Here is a 24550-nt window from a genome sequence, read left to right as displayed (position 1 = left end):
AATGTTAATTTCGAATCCTGTAATCCTGACACCTATAAAATGTTAGAAACCAATGTTATTTCAGTAATAAAAGATTATTGATGACTTCCTTATGCAAAGTAAAACAAATCAATAGGAGATTTTCATTTGTTTTATTTAACCTCTAACCATTTTTTGACACGCATTTTAATTTCTGTAATGCTGCTCTTTTTTTTTCAAGTCTTCTTTAAATTTGTGATTAATGGTGGTTTATAAGATTATAGGGTATAGTTTCATACTGCACCCAACAAAGTTTTGTGGCCCTACCCTCCCAAAAATAATTATCATGGTTTTCACAGAATCTTTGAGGCAGTGTGTTTACTTCTTCCATCCTTTCTTCTGCCCTCCTTCTTTCCCTCCCTCCCTCCCTCCCTTTCTTCCTTTAAAAAAATTTTTTTTTTTAACAATGAGCCTTTTTTTAAAAAAAATTTTTTATTTATAATTGGACAGAGACAGAGGTAAATTGAGAAGGGAGTAAGAAGTAGAGAGGGAGAAAGAGGGGTTGGATGGTGACCTGGTTGAGCGCACATAGTACAGTTCGCAAGGGCCTGGGTTCCAGCAGCCCCTGGTCCCCACCTGTAGGGAGAAAGCTTTGTAAGTGGTGAAGCAGGGCTGCAGGTGTTTGTCTTTCTGTCTCCCTCTCTATCACCCCCTTCCCTCTTGATTTATGCCAATAATAAATAAATAAATGTAATTAAAAATAAAAAAGAGAAAGGGAGACAGACAGAGAGTACCTGCAGCCCTGCTCTTGTGAAGCTCTCACTTTGCAGGTGGGGACCAGGGGCTTGAACATAGGTCCTTGCATGCTGTAATGTGAGCGTTTAATCAGGTGTACTAACCCTGGCCCCTTTCTTCCTCCCTCTCTTTTTTTCCTTCCTTCCTTCCTTCCTTCTTTCCTTCCTTCCTTCCTTCCTCCCTCACTTCCTCTCTCCCTCCTTTCCATCTTTCCTTTTTCATGTGTTTCAATTCTCCAGATTCCATATGTGTGAAACCACCCAGTTGTATTTCACCTCTTTAAGTTATTTCACTAAGCATAACTATCTCCAGTTCCATATATTTTGTCCCAAAGGACATAATATCATCTTCCTTGATTGTAAAGTAGTATTCCAATGGAATATATGTCCCATAACTTCTTTAGCCAGTTAGTTGTTAATAGGAACTTACGTTACTTCCACTTTTTGGCTGTTTTATGCAGCTATCAATATATGTCCCTTTGAATTAGTGCTTACATTATCCTTTGTGTAAATGCCCAAAGTTAGTATTGCTGGATCATAAGGTATTTGCATTTCTTTTTGCTTACGGACTGTCCATTCAGTCTTCCAAAAGGCTTGTACCAGTTTGCATTCCGACCAACAGTGTAACGGAGTCTCTTTTTCTCCACAAAATTGCCAACATCTGTCATTTATTGTTTTGTTGATACAGACCATGCTCATAGGTAGGTGTGAGGTGAAATCTCAGTAGGATTTTAATTTGCATTTCTCTGATGATAAGTAGAATGAGACATTTCTTCATGTGGACCATGTGTATTTATTCTTTAGAAAACTGTCAATTTCTTTTGCCCATTTTTTGGAGCTAATTGTTCTTTTTTTTTTTTTTTGAGTTTTATGATCTCTTTATAGATGTCGTATTACAATCATTAGTCAGACATTTGATGTTATTTTCAGTTCACATGTCCATAGGGTTGAGTCTCTAAATACATCTTTAAAGGTTAAGGCCTTGAAGTGTTTCAGCGATGTCTTCTCCTATGTATTTTGTAATTTTAGGTTTAATTTTGGTGTATGGTGTTGTCATATAGTTTTTTTTTAAAAAATTTATTAGTGACTTAATAATGATTAACAAGATAGTAGGATATAATTTAATACCCATATAAGTTCCCACCACCAGAGTTCCATGTCCTATCCCCTCCATTGGAAACTTCACTTTTTATCTTTCTGGGAGTATGGATCAAAATTTTTCATGGGGTGCAGTATGTGGAAGGTCTGGCTTCTGTAATCCAATTTCACTTTTTTTTTTTTTTTACATGTGATTGTCCAGTTTTCCCAGCTCAATTTATTGAAGAGATTTTCCCCTATCAAGTGTTTTGGGTCCTTTTGTCATATATTAGGTGGCTGTATATGCGTCAATTTATTTCTGTGCTCTTGATTCTGTTCCGTTTATCCAAGTGTCCATTTTTAATCCAGTGCCACACTGTTTTAATTACTGTTGTTTTGAAGTTGGGTAGCATGATATACCTCCAATTTTTTTTCTTTTTTTTTCACAGAGAACTTTGGCTATTCATAGGTGTGTGTGTGTTTCTGCACAAATGTTTGAATATACTTATCAACTTGAAAATGCCCATTTCCAGCGGAGAAGCAATTACAGAAACCAGACCTCCCACCTTCTGCACCCCATAGAGATCTTTGGTCCATACTCCCAGAGGAATAAAGAATGGGGAAGCTTCCAGTGGAGGGGATGGGAGTTAACATGCTGGTGGTGGGAGTTGTGTGAATTGTGCTCCTCTTATCCTACAATCTTGTCTATCAGTATCAAATCACTAATAATAAAAAAGGAAGCTGAAGAATAAGAAAACACAAAGCAGAACTGGGACCGGATTTGATGTATTGAAGGAAAGTAAAAGACTCTGGGGTTTGGAGAGCAGGGTTCAGGTCCTGGAACATGGTGGCAGAGGAGGACCTAAATGGGGTTGAATTGTTTTGTGGAAAACTGAGAAATATTACACATGTACAAACTACTGTATTTTACTGTTGACTGTAAACCATTAATGCCCCCAATTAAAAAAAAGATGTTTGGATAAATTCAGTTTTAATAAAGAATATCACTGGGAATTTGATAGTGATTGTGAAGGATAACATTTTAATAATATTTATTCTTGCAGACTGTGAACAAGTGATGTTTTCCTATTCCTTTGTGTCATTTTCTGTTTCTTTCTTTTTTTAAATAAAAAATATCAATGTTATTTGTTTATTTATTTGCTAGAGACAGCCAGAAATCAAGAGGGAAGGGGGTAATAGGGAGGGAAAGAAACAGAGAGACCTCTGCAACACTGTTTCTACACTTGTAAAACTTTCCCCCTGTAGGTAGGGACTGGGGGCTCGAACCCGGATCCTTGTGCACTGTACTATGTGTGCTCAGCCAGGTGTGCCACCCCCACCCCCCCACTCTCTATTTCTTTTAACAATGTCCTATAGTTGTATTTATTAGTGAGAGGGAGGGAGACGAGAGAGAACCAGAGCTTCTATCTGGCATATGCAATATGATGGATCAAACTGGGATGTCATGCTTGAGAGTACAATACTGTTTCCATTGTTCCACTTTCTGCACTGCAAAATACTAATTTCTTATATTATATAGAACCCTCTCTGATCTGGTACCTACCTTTCTCTGTACCTTTTAAAAATATTTTTTAAATCTTCATTTATTTGCTGGATAGAGACAGTCAGAAATTAAGAGGGAAAGGGTTGATAGAGAGGGAGAGACACAGAGAGACACCTGCAGTACTGCTTCACCATTTGTGAAGTTTTCCTCCTGCAGGTGGAGGCCAGGGACTCGAACCTGGGTCCTTGCGCACTATAACGTGTGCTCAACCAGGTGTGCCACCACCTGGGCCCCCTTCTCTATACCTTTTTTCTTCCCACTAGCTTCTTGTTCACTCTTCTGGTAACCTGGCTTTATTTTTATCCCTTACCTACTTCATGACTTTCTGTTTATAGTGTTGCCTGGGGTATTTCAATTCCAGACATTTTGCTTTACAGTTTATGACCTTTTGCAGTATTTTTTTTTCCAGTGGTTGGTTTGACTGTAAGATTCCCGGGTAACTCTCTGATCATCCTAGTTAGTTCAGTGCACTCTCTGCCTACCCTAATTGCATATGTGTTATATTGTAGATTGGAATCTTCACTATTTGAAACTATCTAGTTTATGTTTTCATTATAATTCTTTCTAGAATGTAGACTGTATGAGAGCAGAGAATTTATCATTTTATATCCCTATAACCTAAAGTAGTGCTGGAGCATAGTTGTTAGAAAGAAGGATTAATTCAGATATATTTCTTACAGTTTCCTGAACTGTAGCACAATTGCACATTCTATTTCCTCTTCCTAGAATGCTACTCTCATTAACTCCTGTTTATCTTTCAGTACTTGACTGAGCCACCTCTTCCAGGAAACTCTGGATCTTACAAATTTAAGGAGTAGATGTTATTATTCTAATTTAGCATATATGTACACTAAGACCGAGATGTAGTAGTCTGTTCAAGTTTGTAGAGCTAGTAAAACAAAGCTGGGATTTGAATCCAGGTCTGATTTCCAAACCCAAGATCTTTCTTTCAGCTACACCATGCTGCCCCCTATGGGTTAAGCCCGTATTTCAGAACTGTTTATTAAAATATAAATTACTGTTACTGCAAGGCTTATGAGGCTAGAATTCCTAAAAGTTAGAAAAGAAAGATGCTTTGTATGCCATTATTTAAATTAACTAGAAAAATAGTCCAAGTCTCAGTGTCCTAGGTCAGAGCATTATCCTACTTTTGGTCTACATTTTACTTGTAACATATATGCTGTCTACCAGGTGTCCCACGACCTGGTCACTACTTTTTGCTGGTATGTATGAAAGTGTTCTATAGAAATTTGTGTAAACTCAGCTCTATTTTTTACTTATTAGTGTTTTCCATGTACACTGGAAATTAATTCCCAAGATTGAAATGTTAGGCTTCTCCTCTAACTTGTCTGTAAGATATTGGTTATGTTCGTCATGTAAGTTATTGTATCTATGATGAAATGATTTGGTCTTTTCACTTATTTATTTGGTCTCAGGTTCAGGATTCTGGTTATCTGAGATTTTTTTCTTTCTTCTACTTCATACCACAGGATATTTTATTTTATTTTACTTTATTTCCTTAGTTTTTTTTTTTGCCACCAGGGATATCTCTTGGGCTTTATGCCTGTGTGACAAATCTATTGCTCCCTGTGGCCAGTTTTTCCTTTTTTTAGTCACTTTTATTTGATAGGACACAGAGAAATTGAGAGAAGCAAGAGATAGAAAGACAGCTACAGCACTTGCTTCACAGCTTGTGAAGCTCCCCCCACCCCATCCCCAACAATGCAGGTGTGGAGCAGAGGCCTGAACCAGGTCCTGGTACATTGTAGCATTTGCTCAACCAGTGTACCACCACCCAGCCCTGTACCACGGGATTTAATATGCTATGGGGGTGAAATTATTCCCCTGAATTCTTACCCAGACTTGCATCTACTTCATGCATCACTCTTGTCAGACGTTATTTATTGGCTACTCAGCCTATTTTCCATTACCTGATTTTGGTAAGATTCCCTTGACTGACCTGATCCTCACTTGGTACTGCAGCAGTTTATTTATTAAGTCTCATTCCTGCTCAGTGTCCTTTTGTATCTTAAAAGACTTGGACTAGAATTGGACTGAAACCTTTGCAGGGGTGGGGGGCAGTTACTCTCAGGTTATTTCATAGCTCCTTGATTGTGACTTTGCTTCTTCTATACCTTTGCACTTTCACCACTGAGCAGTATTTTCTATTGCTTTCAGGAATCAGTGCTTTAGCACAAAGAATAAGACACAGAACTTTAGACCTTATTGCTTACCACTCACTGCTTTTCTTCTATGCATCTCAGGGGATGGGGATGGTGATGGAAGACAGTCTATATGTGATGATGTCGAGTTGATCTTCTTTAGGTTCTGCTCATCTGAGGCATCTATCAGCTTCATAATGGGTAAGCCAGCAACTGGTTGTTTGTATCTTGCATACTGTAGAGCATCCATGATCCATCTCATTTCACGCCAAACTTCATCTATTTGCTTTGGAACAAGATGGTAAAAAATAAGAAGTTATTGAATCAAGAAGAAATACAAAATCTAAAAGCACCAATCACAGACAAAGAAATTGAAACCGTTATTAAGAATCTCCCCAACAACAAAAGTCCTGGACCAGATGGCTTCACAAACGAATTCTACAAAACTTTCAGGAAACAGTACCCATACTTCTTAAGCTTTTCCATAAGATTGAAGAAACAGGAATACTCCCTTCCACCTTGTATGAAGACAACATCACCCTGATACCAAAAGCTGATAGGGACAGAACAAAAAAGGAAAACTACAGACCAATATTGCTGATGAACATAGATGCCAAAATATTAAACAAGATTTTGGCCAACCGGATACAGCAACATATCAAAAAGATTGTTCATCATGACCAAGTGGGATTCATCCCAAGAATGCAAGGTTGGTTCAGCATCCGTAAGTCAATCAATGTCATTCACCACATCAATAAAAGCAAAGCCAAAAACCACATGATTATCTCAATAGATGCAGAGAAAGCCTTTGACAAAATCCAACACCCATTCATGCTCAAAACTCTAAAAAAAATGGAATAGATGGGAAATTCCTCAAGATAGTGGAGTCTATATATAGCAAACCTACAGCCAACATCATACTCAATGGACAGAAGCTGAAAGCATTCCCCCTCAGATCGGGGACTAGACAGGGCAGTCCACTGTCACCGTTACTCTTCAACATAGTATTGGAAGTTCTTGCCATAGCAGTCAGGCAAGAGAAAGAAATCAAAGGAATACAGATTGGAAGGGAAGAAGTCAAGCTCTCACCATTTGCAGATGATATGATAGTATACATAGAAAAACCTAAAAATCCAGCAGAAAATTACTGGAAGTTACTAGGCAATATAGCAAGGTATCAGGCTACAAAATCATTGTACAAAAATCAGTGGCATTTCTTTATGCAAACACTAAATCTGAAGAAGAAGACATCCAGAAATCACTCCTATTTACTGTTTCAGCAAAATCAATCAAATACCTAGGAATAAAGTTGACCAAAGAAGTGAAAGACTTGTATGCTGAAAACTATGAGTCGCTACTCAAGGAAATAGAAACTGATACCAAGAAATGGAAAGATATCCCATGCTCATGGATTGGAAGGATAAATATCATCAAAATGAATATTCTCCCCAGAGCCATATACAAATTTAATGCAATACCCATCAAAGTTCCACCAAGCTTCTTTAAGAGAATAGAAGAAACACTACAATCATTTATCTGGAACCTGAAAAAACCTAGAATTGCCAACCATCTTGAGGAAAAGAAACAGAAATGGAGGCATCACACTCTCAGACCTTAAACTATATTATAAAGCCATCATCATCAAAACAGCATGGTACTGGAACAAAAATAGGCACACAGACCAATGGAACAGAATTGAAAGCCCAGAAATAAATCCCCACACCTATGGACATCTAATCTTTGATAAGGGGGCCCAAAGGATTAAATGGAAGAAGGAGGCTCTCTTCAATAAATGGTGCTGGGAAAACTGGGTTGTAACATGCAGAAGAATGAAATTGAACCACTTTATCTCACCAGAAACAAAAATCAACTTCAAATGGATCAAAGACCTAGATGTCAGACCAGAAACAATCAAATACTTAGAGGAAAACATTGGTAAAACACTTTCCCACCTACACCTCAAGGACATCTTTGATGAATCAAACCCAATTGCAAGGAAGACTAAAACAGAAACAAACCAATGGGACTACATCAAATTGAAAAGCTTCTGCACATCCAAAGAAACTATTAAACAAACAGAGAGACCCCTCGCAGAATGGGAGAAGATCTTCACATGCCAAACATCAGACAAGAAACTCATCACCAAAATATATAAAGAGCTCAGCAAACTTAGCACCAAAAAAGCAAATGACCCCATCCAAAAATGGGCAGAGGATATGAACAAAACATTCACCTCAGTGGAGATCCAAAAGGCTAACAAACATATGAAAAACTGCTCTAGGTCACTGATTGTCAGAAAAATGCAAATTAAGACAACACTAAGATACCACCTCACTCCTGTAAGAATGGCATACCTCAAAAAGAACAGCAGCAACAAATGCTGGAGAGGATGTGGGGACAGAGGAACCCTTTTACATTGCTGATGGGAATGTAAATTGGTCCAGCCTCTGTGGAGAGCAGTCTGGAAAACTCTCAGAAGGCTAGACATGGACCTTCCATATGATCCAGTAATTCCTCTCCTGGGATTATACCCCAAGGACTCCATAACACCCAACCAAAAAGAGGTGTGTATTCCTATGTTCATAGCAGCACAATTCATAATAGCTAAAACCTGGAAGCAACCCAGGTGCCCAACAACAGATGAGTGGCTGAGAAAGCTGTGGTATATATACACAATGGAATACTATGCAGCTATCAAGAACAATGAACCCACCTTCTCTGACCCATCTTGGACAGAGCTAGAAGGATTTATGTTAAGTGAGCTAAGTCAGAAAGATAAAGATGAGTATGGGATGATCCCACTCATCAACAGACTAAGAAGATCTGAAAGGGAAACTAAAAGCAGGACCTGACCAAATTGTAAGTAGGGCACCAAAGTAAAAGCCCTGTGGTGAGGGGTAGACATGCAGCTTCCTGGGCCAGTGGGGGATGGGAGTGGGTGGGAGGGATGGGTCACAGTCTTTTGGTGGTGGGAATGGTGTTTATGTACACTCCTAGCAAATTGTAGACATATAAATCACTAGTTAATTAATATGAGAGGGGGAAAATCAATTGTATGTCTCAAAGTTTTTCAAAACACAAACTGAATCTTTTTAATATATAGGCTGTGTATTTGATATGCGGACTCTCTCAAAAGCCTAGAGCAAGTAGATTAGAAGCATCCAATAGAACAGCTATATACAAGATACTGTACAGTTACAGCAAACCCTAACAAAAGGACTTTTCAAAGTTAACCCAATTACCAAATAATGTGATGATAACATTAACCATCTATTGTCTTTTTGAACCCTAAGACAGCAGGAACCTCACATCTCCACTATAGAGCCCCTACTTCCCTCAGTCCTGGAACCCTTGGATAGGGCCCACTTTCCCGTATGCCTCTCCCAATCCATATCAAATAATATTGCATCCGCCGACCACAACCTAACCAACACAACAATTGCCACCTCAACATGCTTCACCTCAGACTGTCTCCAGAGACTTCACATGTGGAATGACAACCCTTCAGCTTCATTACTCGGCTGAGACCTTTCCTTTTACAGTATACTCTAATTCCATCTCAGGTGGTTCACTTTCTAACAAAGTCCCAAAACCTAGATATACACCAGTTTTTGTGAGAGAGAGCTTATGTTCACACGTATCCATAAACTACTGCAAAATATATACCTGAAAGCAGAAGTACACTAGAGTTTGCAGTGAGTACCTCCCTAACACTTCCTCTCCACTATTCCAAGCTTTAGGTCCATGATTGCTCAACAATTTGTTTGGCTTTGGATGTTAACTCTCTTTTCAATCACCAGGTTCCAGATGCCGTCAGGATGCTGGCCAGGCTTCCCTGGATTGAAGACCCCACCAATGTGTCCTGGAGCTCAGCTTCCCCAGAGACACACCCTACTGGGGAAAGAGAGAGGCAGACTGGGAGTATGGACCGACCAGTCAATGCCCATGTTCAGTGGGGAAACAATTACAGAAGCCAGACCTTCTGCAACCCACAATGACCCTGGTCCATGCTCCCAGAGGGATAGAGAATGGGAAAGCTATCGGGGGAGGGGGTGGGATGTGGAGATTGGGTGGTGGGAATTGTGTGGAGTTGTACCCCTCCTACCCTATGGTTTTGTTAATTAATCCTTTCTTAAATAAAAAAATTTAAAAAAAAAGAAAAAAAAAGAAGTTATAAAGGAGTTATTAAAAAGAAGGGTTTCACTGAGAGTTGAAGATGTTCCATTTTTTTACATTGTTGGTTTTGAGCTCGAGTAAAATACTTTTAGTATAGGTTTGCTAAGCCAGAAAATAGATTTCGTTGTATAGTCTCTTGGAAAGTGCATAATTTGACTTGCTGTTCAGTGCAAATAGTGGAAGATCTGGGTTAAATTTGGGATTCGCCATTTGGTATCTCACTAAGAATCTTTTACAAGTAAGTTGAATTCTTTGAAATGAGCTCTTGCTGCCTTGTTTGTAAAATGTAGAGAAAGCACCTCTCCATTTATGTCTCATGGTAATGTTGTGATGATAGGGAGTAATGACAAGACTTGAAAATGATGTGTGCAAAACTGCATGACACATTTTTCTTTAAAAATTATTTAGTAGTGAGTTACAGATTATAAACTATAGTTCCTTACCACTCCCACCACCAAAGTTCTGTGCCTTCATTATCCCAAGGATAACCATCATGTATGCCAAATTTGTCATCTATAAACAGATTATCAGCACCTGTTGATATTTTTTATTAGGATATTGTGTAGAAGGTATGTAGAAATGTTTGAATTACAGAATACTGTGGAAAGCCATTATTCTTATAGAACTGGAAAAAACCCTGTTGGAATATTTTAGCAAGCAGATTCTAGGATATAACAAGAAACATCCTTTTATATCAAATTCATTACTTTCTTACATATAAAGTAGGTATTCCAAAAGAACAAAAGCACTTAAATATCTTACTTCTAAGTAATTTAAATATTCTGACATTTTAAGGGTAGTCTATTATAGGTAGTTGCTATTGTGATTTTGGAGTTACCAGAGTGATTCAATAACATTTATTATAAAGTGCTATATAGTTGTTTCTCTCAGACATATTAGTGTAAAAGTCATTCAATTTGTGTTTTGATCTCTGTAGATGACAAATCATCTTACAGATCTTAATAGATGCTAATCACAAACTTTCTGATCATTCTATCCATCTCCAAGGAGGGATTGCTAGTCATTTCCCCCCCCCATAGGATTTTAGAGGCTAATGTGATGGGCGTAGCATTTATTTTCTCTGGATGCCTTGGGGAAGTCATTAACCTTTCCAGGTTAGTTTATTCACCTGTAAAAAAGGAGGTTAGGTTAGGTGATGTAGAAAGTCCCTTCTAGCTCTGAACTTTATGATTTATTTCTGAAGATCTTTTGGAAAAGTGAGTGACACCGCAACCATGTATAAGCCATGAATTGTCTGATTAATTTGAGGTTAAGGTCTCTGTAGAAGTTATAAAAACATGAAACTATCTTGTGCTGTATGCTTATTTTTAAAATTATTTTCCTAGGGTTTTAATAAGGACTTTAAATGTATTCTTTGAAGAATATCCACCAGCCAGGTGCTCCCAGTAAAGATAGTTTAGTTTTACTATGTAGTAAATGTAGTAGTCTACCATACTCAGAAAGACAGGTAGGCAACAACAATAAGCTAGTAAATGGCACTGTGTAGTTGGCAACTACATTCCCTTTATTTATATTCAGGGATGGGAATGAAGGCACTAAACTAAACTTCAGAATTTTATCTTACTTAATTTATTTATTTATTTATTTTTGCCTCCAGGGTTACGCTGGGCTCGGTGCTGGCATTAGAAATCCACTGCACTCTAGAAATTTTTTTCCTCCCCCCATATTATTTTATAAGGCAGAAAAAAATTGAGAGGGGAGAGGGAGACAGTGAGGGAAAGAGAGAAATATATAAACCTGCCAGACCTGCTTCAGCACTTGTAAAGTGTCCCTGCTGCAGGAGGGGATTGGGGGCTCAAACCCAGGTCCTTGCATGAGTCCTTCCTCATTGTGCTATGTGTGCTTAAATGGGTGTGCCACCACCTGGCCTCATCCTTATTATTACTATTATTATTTATTATTTAGGTCAGTGGAGGTCTGATAGGAAGTTCAGTAGGTGGAAAGGCCCATTAGGAGTAACTGAGCCATTTGAACCCCAAGAGAGTAAAGTCAAAAGGGGGAACCCCAGATGAGACTAAAACCGAGTGCTTGATGAAATTGTTGGTCTCTCATCTTGCTTTTATTGGTTATTCCCTATACAACATATCTCATATCAGCTTGTGTTAAACCATACAGTTTATAGTAATTTATTACAGCAGTTCTAGGAAATGAATACTGTTATTAATAAAAACTTGGTTTGATTGAGCTTATTCAGCTGGGCTGATGATGTAACTCACCTGAATAGTGCTTCCTTTTTGTCATGCATATGATCTAGGTTTGAGCCTGTCCCCCACTGCACTGGAGGAAGCTTCAGTTTGTGGTATCTTTCCCTCTCCCTCTTTGTCTCTATCTGAAAAAGTCAGCTCAGAGTGGGGAAGCCTTGGTGATGACTTTTAAAATATATTATATATATTCATTTACTGATGAAGATAAATTAGTGTAGGAATTAAAAAATTATGGTTACAAACAATACTTCTTTTTTATGTTTTTTTTTTTAACCAATGTTCAGTTTTGGCTTAGGGTGAGGTGGGGGATTGAATCTGGGACTTTGGAGTCTCAGGCTTAGGAGTCTCTTTGCATAACCCTTAAGCTATCTACCCCCACCCCAAACAATGCTTCTTTCTTAATTTTTCTCAGTGAAGAACCAATTTGGCTTTTCACTGCTCCTGGATATATATATATATGGAGAGAGAGAGAGAACCAGAGTTACCGCCTGTGCCTTGCCACTCCTCTTGTGGTACTGGGGTTTGAACTTGGATCACATGCATGGCAATGCAGATGCCCTATTGGCTTAGCTATATCTTTGACCCAGTGAAGAGATATTAATTGAAGGAAAAAGTCCTGTGTACCAAGTTTAATGAAATAAGCTAAGTAGCCCTAAAAAGATATAATTTGTACTCATTTCACTTTATACTGTTGATCTAAAAATAACTGACAACATAATCCTCTTGATTATAAAGTTAAAATTCAGCTTCTAAAAACTTGTTGACACATTTTAAAAGAAAGACCATGAACTCCTTAGGTCTGTTGATTAAAAGTTCTGCATCTATTACTTAACCTACCTTTAAAAGTTTTTGGGTTTTATCCCATAACTCATGTCCCTTTCTCTGTATTCAGGCAAGATCATGTTTTTATTAAAATATGCAGGTGACTTTTTTTCATAGTACAAGGTGCTAGAGGGGATGATAGATTGACTATATTTAATGAGCTGTGTTTCTATTACAGCTTAGTACCATTTGAAGCATTACAGTATATAAATTATAGCCTAATTGCCATTTAGGCTTTTGCAGCTAGAAATATGCCAACCCCAAGTCTCTGCATTTTTGATGTTTCTGCCTCATGTGCTGTCCATAAAGCTGGTATACCTTATCTATGACTATTCTACTCCCTTCTCTTTGAGTCTGTCCTTAATACTTATGAACAACTCTACATCATTTCCTCCAAGACTTTGACCAAGTCTCTGTTCCCTCAGTATAAAGCACAGACTTTTTACGGTGGCCATTCTGATCATATTGCAATTTTCATTCTTGCCAAGTATTTCACTACCCACCTTCTTTCAATTTATACTCCAATTAGTCTTGTCTCCTCTTAGTTCCCCAAATATCATCCTTCTGCTCTTTGCATTTTCTGGTCATATTTTACTTTGAATATCCTTCAGTCTACTCTCACTATGATCTAGCTTACTGCTCTAAATCTAGCTCAGACATTAGTTACTCCCCTTATGGCAACATTTCTCAAACTTATATCAGCAATTTTCTTTTCTGGGCATAAGGATAACAAAAATAAATCAACTTTTATTTAAATAGCATGTATCATTAGCAACCTAGATTACAGCATAAACAACCTATTTTTTGAGTGATTTGTATGTATATATATATTGTATGTATATATGTATTATTTCACAGTTTTTATCTGTTATTTGAAAGAAAGCACTGTCTCTAGCTTATGGTGATTATAAGCAAATTTTAATTGTTTTCCATTGTCACAATTTTTTTTTCTCTGAGTGAGATTTAAAACTTTTACCTAGTACGTTTTACAAATAGTATTTGTATGCATTTCTTGTCTGCCCTAATGGGTTCTGAACTCACTGAGTTCAGGAACTGTGCATACAACTCAATCTTGTATCTTCCATATGGTGACCAACACCTGTGTGTTCAGTAAGTACTTATCAAATCAGTCTGAATATATGTGATAGTATTATTTACCAGAAAGCCTCTGCTATACACATTGTGTGATTAGGTAACTATTAGACAGAAAGACAGTAACATTTGTCCAAGGGATTTAGAAGCAATTTGGGGACAGATTGAGATTCTCTTTATTACTCATCTGTATCACTTTCACAAGGCTCTGGGAGTGTTAACCTAAGGTTTTTCCAGATGAGGCAACTCTAGACAAAACAGGGAATATATTCTCTAATATTCTCTAACCCACACATAAAAGTGCCAACTCTGCCAGAAAGACGTACAAAACAAAAGGCATTTTAGGTGCAACTGGATTTGGGTTAACATAAACTGGTGGACTATTTTCTTTGCTTCCCCTCTAGCATAATGAGTTATAATTTTCCTTTTTATTGGAATTATCAGTGGGTTTACCAGGTAAAAATACTATTCTGATTAATATTTCTGAGTGTGAGTTTTTGCCTCACATGGGACCCTGCTGTTACTACCCACTACAGTAGTTGATGTAGCTCTTAGTAAATATGATGGAGCGGTAACTTTTCTTAAGTCTTTGTTTTTAAAATTCACCTCTTCCTGAGCACCACATTTTTATCAAATCAACAGACTATGTGCACAGTGTGGCCTTTAAGTCAGCCCAAATTGCTGTGCCCTCTCACATTTACTTCTCATCCCTTCTACTGTAACCCCCTTTTTTCTACTTTTCACCAAAGAAGAAACAAACTATTACCTGAATGAAATCTAAAATTTGCTGATGTCTTTGTTTGGCAGCTGCAACCTCGCTGTCTGAGATTGCTTCCCTCAGGGACTGTTGAGTATTCAGAGAATCCAACTCCACAACAGCAGAAAGGCGGCAATACAGACTAATAAATTTCTCCCTGTAGCTGCAAAAATGAACTGGACAATAGACAAGTAAAATAAAACATGTTAAGATCTTGTATCAAAATAGAGAAATCCATACTTCAGAGAAAACAAGTTGAATGAAAACATGATTTATTAATCCTATCAGTGGAAAATATTAAGCCATAAATAAATTATAAATGTGTTCTTATGGGGCCAGTTGTCTGGTTTTACTCAGACAGTATTCCCTTTTAAGGTTTACCAAATCCTGGTAAGGTATGGGGAAGTAGGGTTGGCTCAAACTGCAGTTCTTGTTCAGCTCTTAAGTTAGGGCTAAATATATGCGACTGGGAAAATAAATTAGCTTATCATATTAAAGGGGGAAAGATACAAAGAGAAATTTGAAAACTCTGTCTCATTTTAGTATGCCTATTTCTTGCTCTTTTTCCAAGATTAAAAGTTTGAGAAGATAAAAGACAGTTTTCCCTGGTTGTCTTTTGGCTCGCTGTAAAATTTTCCAGGAATCTATTAAATAGGGCTTTGATCCTCCACCTGCCCTTCTTCTCTATAGCTTTTCTGGAAGGATGATGGTACTGAGACCTCAACAGACCATTTTTGTCCTTAGGAGACAGGCTTTTCACTCTCAAAATGTACTTAAGCGAAGACTAGAGAAAACATTTTGACCTTCATATCTATCACAGAGGAGGGTCAAAATGTGTGAGATTGACTCTCGTGCAGGTGGTGTGAGGTGGGCAGAGTTATTCATACTTTTATGATTGACTTGTTTAACTTCAGATTCCACTGGAATGAGGAAAGCACCTCAAATCCAGTTAGTGAAGTGCTAATCCTTTTGGACATCGTTGAATTTCGAGACTCTTTCTCCAGGAACCTTCATTGGATAAATCTACTAACTGGTTCTGTTTGTATTTCCTTGTATGGAAATTAAAGAGAATAATGAATTGAGGGTTTCACATCCTTACTCCAGCTGTGCCTGTGCACCTTTTCAAGGTGTTAATCTATTTAGTTTGGTTGAGTTTGAGAGTTCATCTTATACATATACATATGTGTATATATATATATATATATATATATATATATATATATATATATATATATATATATATTGCTTGTTTGTTTAACTCTGCTCTCAATCTTTCCTTCTCTTGTCCTCTAACACTTCTTTGCCTGATACACAGAAGTTACTTAATATGGCCTGTCAGAAAAATGACAAAACTATTGATGGTTTCTTCCACATACCAATTTTCAATGTTATTCCCTAGACTAAAAACCTATGGAACTTTTTTTTTATATATGACTTTAGGGTAAAATTGAAACATCCTATCAATATAAAGTTCCTTGTCATCTAAGGTTTGACTATATCTTCTGCCATGCAGTCACCTTTCACCTTCTGTCCAACTTGGGCACTAATCTTTTATCGAGCTCAATGTATTGCAAGTCCTTTTGTACTTTCATATTTTAAAACATTTCTTTCTTTGTCCACATGTGACTTTTTCTTCTACTCCCTTAGTTTTTTTTTTTAATGGAGATTCAATTTAAGTATCTTCTCCTTAGTGGAATCTTCACTAACACCCCAAACCCCATCACTAGGTAAAACTAGCTTCTCCACCCACCTGCAGGGGGAAGCTTCACGAGTGGTGAAGCAGGGCTGCAGGGGTCTCTCTGTCTCTCTCCTCTTTATCTCCCCTCCCTCTCAATTTCCTTTTTTTAAAAAAATTTCTTTATTGGGGAATTAATGCTTTATAGTTTCTAATCATCTCTATCCAATCAATACATAAAGATAATAAAAAATCTTTATAAAAAAACTAGCTTCTCCTTTAAACATCTAAAGCACTTGTTTCTAAATGGACCAACATATTTATCCTACTTTTATGATATTTATGTGTTTACTTGAGTGCTTTAATATTAGCTTGTGAAGGCAAGGAACCATAGTGTCCAATTAATTATTTGAATTATTTTAGCTCCTCAGTGTTTATTTACTGAGTGATTAATAAACAAATGCTCTGATATAATTCTGAACTTTCCCAACACCCCATTCTCACTATACTCTTGATTTTTCTGTTTTGTATTTCAAGTCTGAGATATTTACTGATAGTTCTATAGGTAAGAGTCACCATCCTTTGTAGCTTACTCTTGATCCTTGTAGCCCTTTGAATGTATCTTTATGTCTTTCAAGGACCAAGTACATTCCCGTTAGTGCTTGACAGATAGTCCTCTCTTAACTGGAGAGTGAAGGGGTTGATGTATCAAAGCCTACATTTCTAAAGCAAGTTGGAAAAAAAAAACATTTCCCCCCTAAAATACTACTGATAAGATAGGGAGAGACACTAGCAGTTTATTTAAAAGTAGCACTATCAGTCTCATCTAAATTCTAAACTCCAGGATGTTAACTTTTTCTTGTTGTATCTTCTTGTGGTAGAAGGTTTGGATATGTGGGTGGTCTCAGAGCACCCACACTACCCATACCACTCACCACAGTGAGCTATGAGAACCTCTCAACTATACACTTCACTTGCCTGGTTTAGTGGTTTTTTTATCCAGAGCCTTTAATGTTACTTTAACAAATGTTACTTTAACATAGTCTTTTGTGGTTTAGCAATGATACATTTGGAAGCCATCACTGAGGATGGGAGAATAGAGTGGAAGCTTCTAATTTTTCTCTAATGTGAATCACATGCACTATATATATGTATATGTATATGTATATGTATATGTATATGTATATGTATATGTATATGGCTTCAATAATGCATTATCTGAACCACATGATTTGTTAGTAATTCACAAACTAACATTCTATGGTATTTTCTTTCCTTGTTTTTTTCTGTGATAGACTAAGTCACAGCACCAAGACTGGAAGTCAGGTTAAGAGTAGGGTGGACTGGAGATCTGGGCAGTAGCTCAACAGGTTAAGCACAGGTGGCACAAAGCACAAGGACTGGCGTAAGGATCCCAGTTCGAGCCCTCGGTTCTCCCACCTGCAGGGGAGTCGCTTCACAAGCAGTGAAGCAGGTCTGCAAGTGTCTATCTTTCTCTCCTCTCCTCTGTCTTCCCCTCCTCTCTCTATCCTATCCTACAATGACAACAACAGTAATAACTACAACAATAAAACAAGGGCAACAAAAGGGAATAAATAAATAAATAAATATTTAAAAAACTTAAAAAAAAGAGAGAGTAGGGTGGACTGTAGGCTTAGGTGTAAGACAGACCTGAGTTTAAATCATAGTTCTGCCACTTACAACTTGCATGATAGTAGATATGGGAATCTTGGTTCTTTCATGTCTAAGAAGGATAATAATGCCTATCTCTATCTATCTATCTGTCTGTCTGTCTGTCTGTCTGTCTATCTATCTATCTATCTACCTATCTCCTAGAAAATATCTTTATCTATCCCAGAATAAAATGTGGCACACATCAGATTTTTATTCATAACCCACTTCTATTCCCTTAGGAAGAACGAGATAGACATTCAGTATTAGGACAGGATTGAGATTAAAATATTCTTTCTAAAGATCTCCAACCAATTAAATTCTAATTAGGTTAGGTGGCCTACTTTGGAAACTATAGCACTGACTAGATTAATTTCTGGGGTCAGCTTAGTTCTGTGATCCTTTACCAAGGTGTCAGAAAGAACCTGGGCACAAGATACCCCTCTAATGATTCCTGGTAGTGAATGAGTTGACAGTTAGAATTCTGCAGTGGTCTACTAAATCATGAAAAATGGGTACTAGGAATGAGGATTGAGATTGTGCCATTTCTTGTAAGCTTGTGGCCTGGATTCCATTAGGCTCACTGCCTGGATATCCCACAGGCACCTCAAAATTCATCATTTGTCAAACTGAACTCATCATTTCTCCCTCCCCCCAGACCTGTTCTTCCCCACTTATTTCCTGTTTTGGTAGATGGCAACAATATCCATCTCAGCACCCTATTCAGACTCTCTGGCTCCTCAATTTTACTTTTCAACCACATTAAATCAATCACAAAATCCTATTGATTTTTAACTTTTAAATTTCTCTTGCCTTTGCTTTCTCTTCTACACCACCACTGGCTGCCTTGGTTCCTGTTCTTCTCATTGCCTTCCCAGACCAGTCTCTTAACTGTCTTCATTGTCTCTAGTCTACATTTCTTTTGCTTTACTGCAGCTATCCTCCATAGAACTGCTAAAAATCAGAGATCAGATTTTTTTCCTTTTCTTAAGAATCTTCAAATTACTCTTCATTAAAGTTGAACCTCTTTAAGATGACAGCCCTTTATGTTCAGACCTTTAAAATTTTGTTTCATTTCCTGTCACTCTTCCTCGGATGCCTTAATCATCAGTTACAATAAGCTACACTACTTAATTAGCTGCACTTTCCAAGGTCTCCAAACTTTTGTGCATGCTGTTCTTTCTGTCTAAATTGTTTCTCTTTTCTACTACTGTACCTTTCTTTCCTTTTCTGAATGTTTACTTACCATTCGAGGCTTAGTTCAAATATTATCTCTGTAAGGAAGAAGTAGATGTCTTTCCTCTGAAATTCTACAGTGTAGTTTTTACAACAATACTTTTATTTTATTGTAACGGTTGGTATAAATATCTGTACCTTCTACTGGATTTTAGGTTATACATGGCCTAGTTGGGTAGACTATATGTTTTAAATGTCTGAATGTCCAGCCCCAGTTCAGTGTTTGACATACAAAAAAGGCTCACTAAGTGTTGAATGAAGTATATAGCCAAGCACCATAGTATGAAATCTATGTCAGCTTTCAAAATATTTTTTAAGAATTTGTTTATTTGTTTGTTTATTTATTTATGAGAAAGACAGGCAGAGAGAGAGAGAAAGAACCAGACATCACTCTGGTACATGTGCTGCCAGGGATTGAATTCAGGACCTCATGGTTGAGAATCCAATGTTCCATCCACTGCTCCACCTCCCGGACCACAAAATATTTTTTAACTTCATATTTAAAAACCTTTCTGGTTTCCTTACTTTGAATCATAAAGTAAAGGAAATCAATGCAGACTTACTTTCCTTTTCATAGACCCACTGTCAGTTGTGTTTGCCCGTGGGGTTAGAGCATAGCAACTTTTTCAGTATAGGCTAGGAAAATCCTCAAGAGACTGTACCACTGGAAAGAGGTTCTGAGCCTTTATGATACTGCCTTTCACTTTGTTTCTGGGAGCAGCATGGTTAATATTTTCTACGTTTTTCTACCCCCGAGACATATGTGTACTCTCTTCGCCCTCAGCTGTGGAAAGCAGTGGGTCTTTTTACATCAGCTCAACTCTGTTCATAGAGATCTCTTATCATCCTTTTATATGTTACAGTATCTTTCTCCTCTACAACTAAGCTCGTTGAAGCAAAAAAACCAGGACAGCTTTGCTCCTATCTGGGCTTTACTGTAGGAGACAGAGAGCTAAGCTCCTTTATCATTTTATCCTTGCTAGATCTGCTTCATACTGAACTAGGCAAAGATGCAGTTTTCCATAGTTGGTTAGCAAGTTATTTATGATTCACTTAGGCCACTGGCAGGAATATGATCAGTTTGCCAAATTTCAGATCCTTTCATTGAGACAAGGATGACTTATACAAGTCAGACTGAAATATAGTGTCTCCCTTTATTCTGTTATAATTTACATATTCCAATAATTTGCACCTTGTCAAGTTTCATTAGAATTCCTAGGTTTTTATTACAACTTCTTGCGTTGTCTGAATTTACAACATTTTATTTCTCATAAATGTGCACTGTAACTCTTGACCATCCTACTAAAGAGACAGAATGGATGACAGAAGATCCTACTCATGAGCGCCAAATAAAAAATTATTTAGCATATTTTTGAGTGACTTCAAAGTTCCTCTAGAAGGTGTTATTAAGTACTTATTAGGTTGATGTCTAATGTAGAAATTAGCTATGATACTATGCCTCCCAAAAAGCTCTGATTGCTTGGAAATAAAGGGGTTTCTCATAATTTTCATTAAAACCAAGTAACATTTAAAAATTATTCATGGTAAAAATGCAATAAACATTGTAGTAAGTACTATACTAATATCTTCTTGCTGTTAGCAACATTTTCCCCTGATTTCTAGTAAAGACTAGTAGAATTATGTATGTCAGTGGAACTGAGCCCAACAAACTAGATTTTTCTGGAAACTTAAATGCTCCTTATAGCTTTGACATGTATAATATTGTTTGTTAATTATCTTACTTTTGTCTCCACTAGAAGTGTAAACTTCACAAGAAATTTGTTCATTACTGATTCTTCAGTATCTGAAATAATGCTTAGGATATAATTGGTTACCTAGTAAGTATAATTAATGAATAAATGGATAATTAAGTAGATAGCTGGCATTATTGAATAGAGATGAACAGTAGTAGTTCTAAGTCTGGCTCCCCAAAAATAATGCCTGAGACTCCTAGAAAGCAGGGCTGAGCGGACACTTAATAGTGGCTTAGTGCTCAGAGGCTTTGGAAGCCAATAACTGTTATGATTGGAGCAAGGGAAATTGAGCAGTTTAAACTGAACAGATATGTTCAGAATCAGGTGACTAGGACCCTGAGTGAGACATAAGATAATTGCTTTGCCTGGTTCTAAATCATTAAATCTATTGGGTTGTGGAGAAAAGAATTTTGTGTATATTTTCACTGTAGTCATAAAACGAAAATGACCAATTCATACAACATCTACTCTTATTTAACTCTCCAATGAAAAGTTTTATTTCTTTTCCCTATGATTTATCTGTTCCTCACTTTTATGGCTTTAGCTGTTATCAGTAAACTCTGGTAAAATGTCTGTTTCTTTTTAAAAATTATTTATTTATTTATTTTCTCTTTTGTTGCCCTTGTTGTTTAACATTGTTGTTGTTATTGATGTTGTTGTTGTTGGACAGGACAGAGAGAAAAGGAGAGAAGAGGGGAAGACAGAGAGGGGGAGAGAAATACAGACACCTGCAGACCTGCTTCACTGCCTGTGAAGTGACTCCCTTGCAGGTGGGGAGCCGGGGCTCGAACCGGGATCCTTGTGCCAGTCCTTGCACTTTGCGCCACATGCGCTTAACCCGCTGCACTACCGCCTGACTCCCAGAATGTCTGTTTCTTATACCCAACATACTCTTTTGAATTTCTACTTCCATTTGGACTTGTTCTCAATTTCAAATGGTATCAACTGACTCAAAATAAGTAGACTAAAGGCATCAGTTATTTTCTTCTCCAAACTGTTTTATTCTCTGATGTTCTTATTTCTGGTAATGGCAGCAATACCCACCCCAGCATTTGAAGCTGAAAGCTATCGGAGCGCACTAAAAGTTTCTAGACTTTACCTTTATACATCCAAAGAGTTATCCAATATTGTTGATTACTCCTAATGGAATCTATATATGTTTCATGTTTTTATTTCTGCACTACAACTGGGCTATTATAATAACCTCTATATAATTCCCTAACTTAGCTTTCAATTCATCTTATCTTGATTACTCAGTCTGACTTTTAAGATGCCACCCAATATGGCTTCAGCTTATCATTACAGCTTCACATCCCTCTACTTCTTCACATCATTTCTTTGATCTAACCAAATTAGTCCCATGGTCTTTGCTAACTATTCTCATAGTTATTCTGTCTATTCTGCTCTTCATGACAAGAAAACTTTTCTTACTGTCCATTTTTATTCACATACTGCCTACTTTTCAATACACATGTCACATATCCTCTTAGACTGCTTTTTTACTTTTGAGAAAAGGTGCTTTTGTTTCCAATATATAATACAATACTTATAATTTTGAGTACGGTCTACCTTACTCCTTAATAACTTTTGAATGTCCTTATTTTACTCTTAACACCGCACTGAAAACCTCTTGTGGGCAGAGCCTTTGTCTTACTTATCTCTGAATCTCCGTAGTAAGCAACTATTATATACTTATTGATTTGAATTGAAATACCTTGGCTTGAACTCTACTTCATAACAGCAGCACAGTTATATCATGGACTAATAGTGTTCTTTGAATGGAGAACTCATTAAATGGTCACATTCACTTCCAAGCCTCTTGGGAGTGGTCTGGCCAATGTTATTAATCATTTAAAACAGAAAAGGTGCGGAAAGGTTAAGTGATTGCCTTTGCTACATAATAGGGGATCCAGGACTCTCAAGTCCCATTCTGCAAGTCTGTCAAGCTCCTCTTAATAACTCTCCCTCCTCTGGAAAATAACAATTGCTGTTCATCAGCTTTTGGGCATCTGATATGCTTGGAGTAAGGGAAACTGAGAGGCTTAAGTCATTTATCCTCAAGGGATAAATTCAGATTCAGATGCCCAGGTCTCATAATGAGACACCAGGCAGTTGCCTTGTCTGCTTCTAAATCTGGTGACTGGGGAACAGTCCAAAGAGAGTTTGCCCCCCCCCCCCCCATTCTTCACCCTTCTGCAAATCATACAATTCATTTGAATTGACGGAACTCTTGTTAATTGCCTCTTACTGGCTTGTTACAAGATGAAGCATGGGGAAGAGACAAAGCCTCCTTATTCACATTCTCCGTGGGCAGCAGGGGTCTCTGCAGAAATAGAGAAACTGGGGCCCAGGCTTTTCATTTCTAAAAGTCAGTACTAGGTCTTCTACCATTCCAAATTCTACATTATAATCACTATATTGCATACTGGGAGAATGTCAACTTCTCAAAGGGTCTGTCAGAAAGTATTTAATAAATCAGAATGACTTTAAGTTGAGTATTTTCCCCCCTCCAAAGTGATAGGCATCTTATATTTTAATTCCACTACGTTTTCTAATTGAAGGGAAGGAGGGGAGAGGCAGTGCTTTTCATGAAAACATCAGTTCTTGTATTTATGTTTTAAGAAAGCAGAAGGGAGGCAAGAACTGCAGCCTGGTAACTGAACTTTCTGTTTAGAATTTCCTCCTCTCCATTGGGTCTTAGCTATGTTTCAATAATTATTGCTCAGACACATAGTTTTGGAGCTTTGCTTTCTCTTCAGACTCGTACACAGTTCTAGGAAGGTTTGTTGCCAAAGCCATCATGTGATTTATTGACCCTCCACTGGGACAAGGGGGAACAGATATAACTTTGTGATTTTATTATAAGGAGGCTGGGTTAATATTTCTAGGTGAAACAAGCTACTATACCAAGTTCAAACATCTGAAGAGGGAGGTTAAGAAACCCTGAGTGTGGGGTGTAAGGATTATTCTGTCCTGGGGCTGTACAGACGTCGTCTGAGGCAGGGAGCAGGAGAAGAAAGGACACATTGTGACCCATTTCCAACACCTCCTGTGTGTAGAGGCGGAAGTTCCTTGCCTGCAGAGGGACACGCGCAGAGGAAAAATAGGAGAGTTACAACATGGCACTTACATAAACAACACCAAAATGGCATAAAACATCTAACAAAATTACACAACTTCAAGCTTGGAATTTTTATGCAACCTAAATATCAGGGTTCAATCTACTTAATAATGCTATATAAAATCAAGATTTAAGGCAGTAATGTTCCACATAAACTCTGAAAACAACATTTATGCTTCTTATAAAAGCACAAAATGATTGCATTCTGTGGACTTTTCAAAATGATGCAGATAATTGCATGAAGCAACAAAAATGGATTGAATTAAAAATCTGCAAGTTTTGATTTAAGTTGGCTAAGGGGGAAAAATGTAGTTTTCTGGCCAACGACTGAGAAAATTTTACAAGTATCAAAAAAAAAAAAATGCATGCACTCGCAGGCAGTTAGGCAGCCTTTTCTCAACATGTATATGTAGCTCAAGAGTCACCAGTGAAATATGAGCTGCTCAAACCTGCTAAGCCCCAAAAA

At 37.5% G+C, this 24550-nt stretch overlaps 1 protein-coding gene across 1 annotated transcript in view; it reads right to left on the bottom strand.

Moving 5' to 3' along the window:
- ANKFN1 (ankyrin repeat and fibronectin type III domain containing 1) overlaps positions 1-24550 on the bottom strand; it is a 198037-nt gene that overhangs the window by 16180 nt on the left and 157307 nt on the right. The window contains exons 15-17 of the mRNA XM_060204893.1: positions 23871-24039; positions 14637-14803; positions 5628-5841 (exon numbers count right to left, since the gene is read on the bottom strand). Of these exons, the coding sequence (XP_060060876.1) occupies positions 5628-5841; positions 14637-14803; positions 23871-24039 (550 nt within the window). The remainder of the gene's footprint in view (positions 1-5627; positions 5842-14636; positions 14804-23870; positions 24040-24550) is intronic.

The sequence above is a fragment of the Erinaceus europaeus genome, chromosome 12 (genome assembly GCF_950295315.1).
Source record: "Erinaceus europaeus chromosome 12, mEriEur2.1, whole genome shotgun sequence".
NCBI classification, from domain to species: Eukaryota; Metazoa; Chordata; class Mammalia; order Eulipotyphla; family Erinaceidae; genus Erinaceus; species Erinaceus europaeus.
Note: the sequence above shows the minus strand (reverse complement) of the source record. Positions and strands in the feature narration are given on the sequence as shown.